The 7,544-nt window shown below is 63.2% G+C and overlaps 2 protein-coding genes across 2 annotated transcripts in view; both read left to right on the forward strand.

Moving 5' to 3' along the window:
- Positions 1–378, forward strand: part of TFAP4 (transcription factor AP-4) — a 10,066-nt gene extending 9,688 nt beyond the window's left edge. Inside the window, exon 7 of the mRNA XM_035889688.1 lies at positions 346–378. Within this exon, the coding sequence (XP_035745581.1) occupies positions 346–378 (33 nt within the window). The remainder of the gene's footprint in view (positions 1–345) is intronic.
- A 1,027-nt stretch (positions 379–1,405) lies between these two features.
- SRL (sarcalumenin) overlaps positions 1,406–7,544 on the forward strand; it is a 23,192-nt gene continuing 17,053 nt past the window's right edge. Inside the window, exon 1 of the mRNA XM_035889689.1 lies at positions 1,406–1,499. Coding sequence (XP_035745582.1) covers positions 1,406–1,499 — 94 coding nt within the window. The remainder of the gene's footprint in view (positions 1,500–7,544) is intronic.

The raw sequence follows: 7,544 nt of genomic DNA on the forward strand, positions 1-7,544 counted from the left end.
GCCCCGCGCACGGGCACCCGCAGCTGCCGCCTTCCAGCACCCGGCACCCCCGGCCCCACCGAGTTTTGGCCTTTTAAGGGCATCTTGGTCCATTCTTGTGAATAAAAGGGGTTTGGGGCCACCGATGCACCCCACCCGTGGTGGGGTGACCTCTGCGGGGCCATGGGTTGGGTCTGGGGACGTGGAGGGATGGAAGGGTCCTCTACGGGCATGGCTGGTGGCTGGTGCCACTGCAGGGTGGGCTGGTGGCCCTGTGGGACATCAGGGACTTGTCACCATGGGGGGTGACCATTGTCCCAGCTCTCAGTTGCGCTGAGGCCGGCATGGGGGCCTGTGTGCCCCAAGCTGCGGCAGACAGCGAGGGAGCAGCCTGGGTGATGCTGGGGGGGGCCAGGCCTGGTGTTGGGCACCCCCTCACCAGCACCCTGCTCAGCCCAGCGCTGGGACCCCCCGTCTCGGAGGAAGCTCCGGGGCTGGGAGGTGCATTGGGGGCTGCAGACCCAGAGCCAGCTCCAAGAGGCGGCTGGAACCCCCCTGAATCCCCACCCTTGGCATCTCCTGCTTTTTGGGGGGGTCCTGTATTTCACCCCAGTCCTGTAGGTTTGGGAAAAAGATACGAGCGGTGGCACATCTGCCTGTGGTTCTGCTCCACGGGGACCGGTGGGTTTTGCACAAAGTTTTGCTTTTCCTTTGGTGCCAAGCTGGGCTCTCAGACCCAGGCTCCTTTGGGGTGCAGGAGGTGGCTTGGGGGGTGTGTGTGTGTTTCCCCAGTTTTGGACTTTGTCTTCCCATTTAACCCCCCTTTGGCGAGGAGAAGGCTGGAGGAGGCCAGCAGGGAACCAAGGGCTTCACCAATGCATCGCGGAGGGGTGTGATCCTCGGGGCAAGGGCAGGGTTTGGGGTGGCACGGCTGGGTTAACCATCCTGACCTCCACCTCAGCACAGTGGGGGATCTCTGGGGTAAAGCTGCTTTTTTTCATGGATAACGGCCGAGCGTGGAAGCAGAGTGTCACCCCCCCCCATGGCAGAGTGGCTGCAGCTGGCGTTTGCTTGAGCCCAGCCAGGTTTCTGGCCATGATGTCCCTCCAGGGAGGGAGGACGGGGACACACGGGGCTGTGCAAAGCTGGACCCCCTGCTCTAGTGGCAATTCTCCCACCTGGGGAGACTAGCCAGGTCCCCAGGGGTCCCCATGGCTGGCTGCCAGGGTGCAGAGTCCCCTGGGTCCCCGGCCAAGGCACCGTCCCCTCTGCCATGCACTGCAGCACCAGGCCGTGCTGCCAGGGCTACAGTGCCTGGAGGGTTTGGCGACTCCTGGGGCCACTGGGACCCTGTCACCACTCCCGGAGGCCAGGGGTGGGAAGTGCCCTTGTGCCCACGCTCATGCAGTCCTGGCCAAAACGACCCATGGCCCACGTGGCTGGGGCTGGCAAAGCTCCCCAGCACAGCCGGGAGCCCCGGCGGGGGCCAGCACCCACCTCGGGCTGGGTGATGGCTCAGGGTAAGGGCACTGACCTGCCACTCCATCCCTGCTCCTGCCCGGTGGAAGGTCTCCTTCTCCCCGCACTTGCACCTCGGGCAGAGCCCATACATCCCTTCCAGCCTGGGTGGCTGCAGTGAGTCCCTGTGGCTACTGGGAATGAGCCACAGGAATGCTGGCAGGGCAGTGCCCAGCCACCGCGCTGGGCTGCTTTGCCCTGGGAAGCCCTTGGCCCCCTCCAGCCTTCGAGGATTTGGGTGGGAGGGCTATGCTGGGCTGTGCCGTCACCACCTCTGGGCTGGGCGAGGAGTCGAGGAAAGCCCTGGCACGCTGGCATCCTCCTCCAGCAAGTGCAGAGGGCACTACAGGGCTGGCACAGACCTCTACTGGTGACATCAAGCACAGGCCACCACCCCTGGGACTCCTCATCCTGCCTCAGCCGGGGAGGTGTCACCTCGGGATGGGGTCCATCATCTTCATGGCATCTTGGGGTGTTCCCCATCCCCCAGGACAGAACATCCTGGGGTGGGCTCTACCACCTGGGTTGCGTCACCTCAGGTGGGCTCAGGGCCCAGGACACAGCACCCATGGGGACTCCCCACCCTGATCATCCCAGGCAAATGTTCCCCAGGGCAACCAGCTTCCCCAGCAGTGAGGGACCTCTGTATCCCGGTGACACCCCACTGCACTCACTTCACCCTGCCCCAGTGTTGGCACAACCGTGGGCACCACTGCCATGGGGTGCAGGGGTGGCCACAGTGACACAAGGGGCTTGGGGTGCCAGAGGCACCCACAGATCTTGGCTGCTTGTGCCACCTACATCCCTGTCGCACCCCTGGTACCTCGCCTGGAGGACATTCCAGCCCTCGTGGGTGCCCCATCTCTCTCCCAAACTGTTGGCTGAGCAAAGCAAGGCAGATGTTGGACAGGTTGGCTGCTTTCTGACACCCTCTCCCATCAGCCGTCCTTGTCCCAGTGTGTAGGTGACAGCCAGCTGGGCAGGATGGCTGGGACACCTCGCTCATCCATGGCCCCCGGTGGCACAGGGTCACCAGCAGATCCCCAGGAGATGGCACCAGCCTGGGAGGGCTGCACTGTGCCCAGGGACAACACTTGGTGGGCTGCGCTCTTGCCGTGTCCCTGCCATGTCCCCCGCTGTGTCCATGCTCACCGATCCACCAGCCCCATGCAGGCACCAGTTCCTTGCACTGGGAGCACAGGCTCGCTGGGGAGCCGAAACCCCGGCCTGGCTGACGGGTCCAAGGGTGACCGAATCGCTCATAAAATTGCCCCTTCCCCAGGCGCTGCAGGAATAGCAGTGGGCCCTGGTGCCTTGGCAGGGCTCCGCCGGGCTATTTTCAGCCCGCAGGGACATTTCCCTTGTAAGCGATAGCCCAAGGAAGCCAGCGAGCTCGTGTGCCGGTGGGGGCTGGCGGAGGGGCTGGGGAGTCTCCGGCTGGGCACCCTGAGCCAGGCTGGGGTGCTGGCAGTGGCAGCAAAGCTGCGTGGCCCCATCCCGGCGCGATAGCTGAGCTGGGATCCCCCGTCCTGCTGCTGGGGGTAGGGCTGAGACCCCTGGGGCTGGGCTTGGCACGGCCTGGACATTCCCAAGGATTTGAGGATCATGTGGGACAATGGATCATCAGGCATTGAAATCCAGGTTGACAAGGCCAAGGGCTCTCCCTGTCCCGCCCAGGAATTCTTGGGATGGCCAAAGAAGAGGGGTGGGGAGTCTTCACCCAGGAAGACTGGCACATGGAGGATGTCCCTGGGGGCCACTGGGGCAGCCCTGGGGTGGGTTGGTGAAGCCTCCCATCACCGGCGGCCCGGGATCAGGACCAGCGTGACCTCTCAGGATTCCCTCCGCTGGAGGAAGGGGCTCCTCCAGCCCCAGCCATGGCACAGGGCTTCCCTCAGGTCCTTCTGCATCCCCCCAGGCTGCGGAGCCCACAAGGGACCCCCATGGGTAGATCTTCCTCCACATACCAGGTGACATCTGCCTGTGCCAAAATAGGTGCCGTTTTCTCATGTCTGCTCACTTACAGACCCAGATCTCCACCAGCCAGGGAGCGGTGGCTGCTTTACCTCCACCGCCCTGAGCTTCGTGGCTTCTGCAAGTCAGGAGTTCAGGTTTTCTTCCACATCTTTAGGGTGGGCGCCCTGTGGGGAGACAGTCAAAAAAACACCCCGCAGAAGTGATTCCCTGTTTTCCTCTCTATATTTAGCAAGCTCCAAGCCTGGTTTTAATCCCTTTGGTGCATCCTGGTGAGGTTTCTTTGCCCTTTCTTAATTAAAATATCACACAGTTCTAGCCGACTATTTATAGAAAACAAATCAATTTATATTTTTTTTCAACTAAACTTAAAATCCCCACCACAAACGAGGTCAAGTCAGTCTGACAAAGCTGTTCCCTATACCCCCGCTGGGCTCTGCATTGAGAAACTGGAAAATATTTGCTTTTTGCTGGTGCCTTGGGATCACAAAGCCTCTGGGATGGGATGCTGTGGCTGGGCGTCCTGGGCTTGGGGTGCACAGGGCTCTGGGCAGCCAACGCCATCCTCGGCCATCCTCGTGCTTGTGTCCTCTGGGCTTCTTTGGGACACTTTGGGATGCTTTCCTCTCCCAGTTGGTGAAGGTATTGGTCTGGCCAGCTCCAAACTGGTGCTGGAGCCAGGGTCCTGCCTGCCCAAGGGCTGCTGTGTGAAATGCGTAGGCAATAAAACACCAGCACTTCCTCCGCGAGGCTCTGCCGGGATAGCACAGAGCGGGAAACTGAGGCATGGCAAGAGCGGGGAGGAGATGCTGCCCTCTGCCACGCTCCGGACAAGTGCTGGGGGGGTGGGCTGCAAGGCTGGGGTGCCCAGGCCTGAGCCTGGGTGAGGGGCACAGCCCCCACTTTGGGCTCTCCTGGCCCTGCCTCCTGCCTGGGAACGGTTACTGGTTGCAAAAAGGTCAGGCTCACAGGGCTAATCCGCCTCGACTGACTTTTTCCAACAGCCAGGCTACTGGCTGGCAGCAGCATGGAGCATCGCAGTCCCCGGGCGCTGCACCCCCTCCCTGGCAGACCCCCCGATAGCTGGGGCAGGCCAGGGCTGACCCTTGCCTGGGGTAGGGTCAAGTGCCATGGGGCTGCAGCTCCTTTGGGTTCATCCACTTTCCGTGAGGCTTCGTCAGAACCAAGCAGAGCCTTCGGGCTTCGTTTGGCTTTGCCTTTCCCCGAAAAGGAAGGGAGAGGCAGGTTTGGGGTGCAAGCTCCCCCCAGAACCCCACGGGGAGGACAAAGGAAGAGCAGGACTTGTAGGGGATGGGGGATAACTCTGCGCTGCAGGGGCTGGGATCTGGGCAGGGGCAGGGGGCGTGCGAAAAGCCATCCCCGCGGCGCTGGGCATTGCCGGCCCCACGCTCGGGGCTCCTATTTCTGCTGGAGGGGGAGAGCGTCCCTCCCGGGGCCACCTGTGCCCATCTGTCCCTCCTAGCCGGCCCCTGCCCTGGCGCCGTCCTCGGGGGCTGTCCCTCCTGGAGGACCCATTTCGGCACCGGGGTGTTGCCGTCCTGTAGGGCCCCATGCAGGGATGGAGGGGAAACCGTGGCAGGGTCACATTCAGCCTCCGGCAGCCATCCCCGTCCTTCCCACATGGGATTTTCTTGGGTGCAAACCGGCTTGTGGCACGCAGAGCCCCGCCGTGAGCTCTCAATCCCCGCAGCTGTGCCCCAGGGTGCTGGCACCACTGGGGACAGGGTCCCTGGGTGGCTGACAGCCCTCCTGGCCCCTGCGATTCAGGGAGGGCAGGGACAGCACAAGCCAGGCACCCTCTGGGAGGTCAGGTCCCCAAGGGCTCCTCTCCGATGCCACCCGGCCGCTTGGCACAACGCAGAGTGTGAACAAGGGGAGCCCCGGTGTCACTTTACACCGTGGCTGTCCCCGCTCCCTCTCAGAGTCCACGGGGACCCACAGGGGGGGTCCCAGGTGCGGATGTCACCCTTGGCTGGCAGCGGGGCGAGGGGCTGGGGCCAGCGGAAGGTGCTTCGCCATCCGCACCCCACCGAGCTGCTCCTTCCGATTCCCCCGTACGGTCGCTGGCCGTATTTTTAGCCTCTGGCGGAGGCAGGGAGGGTGTTAAGCCCATAGCCTTCGGCCCATTTCGCTGCTCATCGGCCGGCCATCTGCAGATCAGCACAATTCACCTTCTGGTGGATTTGGAGACCATGTAGGGGAAACAGGAGGGAGAAGGAGGTGGAGAGGGACTTTATATAAAGACCTTGAAGGTCACAGGAAATAAAGCCCGTGACCAGCACACCAGCGGGAACATCCCACTCGGAGCGCCCAGGGAATATTTCCCTTCTCCCATGAGGGATGGCTCACGGTGGGCGCTGGGGTTGCCGTTGTGCCTGGCCACGGTGGGTGATGGCATCGGGTCCGAGGAGACACGCAGACCCCAGCCAAAGCCCTTGGGATGCACATGGTGTTCTCTGCCTGGCCCCGCTCCCTCCCCACCCGCCTTGACCCTCCCCAAATGCCCACCCAAGGAGCTGTGCTCCCCTTCCAGCCCTCCAGGTCTCCAGCTATTTTGGGGCCAAGCTGTGAATATCCCTGTCCCCATCGGCTGAGGAGACCCAGGAGACCCAGGCTGGTCTCCAGGCCCAGGCAGGGGCATGCTGGCCCCCAGCCACCTTGGGCTTTGCCAGTCAGACGTAGCCCCTTTGAGTGGCTCCTAGCAGGCTGGGCACCGCGAGGGGTCCCACGGGAAGGTGACCCTAAGGAGAGGGGTGCTCCGGGTGGGAGGGAGGCAGGTGAGAGCTGCGTGGAACCCATTTCCCTCTGGCTGGGAGCTGAATTTGGAGCCCAGAGGCACCTGCGTGCCAGCAAAGGACAGGGGAGGTCGGTGAGGGCAGAGCAAGGGTGACCTGCGCATCCGGTTTCGGCAAGGCGAGGGGCCGTGGGGATGGCGGCAGCTCCGCCGTGCCAGGCTGCACATGAGAGTGACTGGAAACCCTAGCAGGCCAAGGCGTGCCCGTCCCTCCCTGCCGCTGGCACGGCTTGTGCCCCGGCGCGAGCCCACTGCTGCCGCCTGACTCCTGGCTAACAGCACGGCCAGCCCCGGCACCGATAGAGATCCGACCGCCTGACCGGCATCCCGGGTCACGGCAACCCGGCTTGCAGTGGGCAGAGCGGCCTGAGGGCTGGCACCGCACCGACCCGGGCTCAGCTCCTGGCCACCACGGTCCGCCATGGCCCCCCAGCAAGCCCCAGCACCGTGGCTTTGCTGAGGCCCTGCCGATGCTCGGCAGGACACAGGGCCCCACAGCACGAACGCCGTGCAGGAGCCGAAGGAGAGGGGTGGCTGCCAGCCGGCTGCCCGTGCCCGACGCTGCCAGTACCCAGTGCTGCCCATGCCCGACGCTGCCCGCTCTCCTCCCTGCAGCCTGGGTGGAGGTGGCATTTTTTTCCTGGTTGGCATCTGCTTGCCAGCTGGAGTACAAAGGAATTATTTTCCTCTGAAACGCTTCCCTGGTATGCAGGCATTAGACGTTTCGGGGGATTATTTAGACTAGCAGCAACTGTTTGTAACGGAGACAGTATAGCCGGTGATCTTTTATTTTTGGCACCCGTTGACTAATGTTAAATTGCAGTTGGAGGCCTATGGAAAATACGGATGGCTTCTCCCGGGGCCACAGAACAAACTCATTGTGTTCCCGCCAGCCGCACAGCACAGCAAATGCTTTCCTAGTGAAGGGATCCTGACAATAAATAGCTCCTGAGCCCTGCTGCCGGGGCCAGGCCCTGCCTGCACCCACCTGCCTGCGGAAAGGCAGGGCCCCCCGCGCCGGGGACCCCCATGCTGGGGACCCCCACGCCCCTTCCTCCTCCTCCTCGCCCAGCCACCCTCCATGGCCGGTGGTGCCAGTGATGCTCTCCCAAGGCAGGGCTGGGGAAGGACCCTTTTAACCTGCCAAGTGCCCGCAGCCCCTCCAGCTATGCTTTTTGTTAGTCCTCTCCACCCCCCCCTCCATTTTTTAGGGCCGCTTTGCCGCCTTCCTGCAGCGCTTCATGGCGGGGGGGGCGCC

Source organism: Egretta garzetta, unplaced genomic scaffold (assembly GCF_000687185.1).
Source record: "Egretta garzetta isolate BGI_Z169 unplaced genomic scaffold, ASM68718v1 scaffold372, whole genome shotgun sequence".
Lineage (NCBI taxonomy): Eukaryota > Metazoa > Chordata > Aves > Pelecaniformes > Ardeidae > Egretta > Egretta garzetta.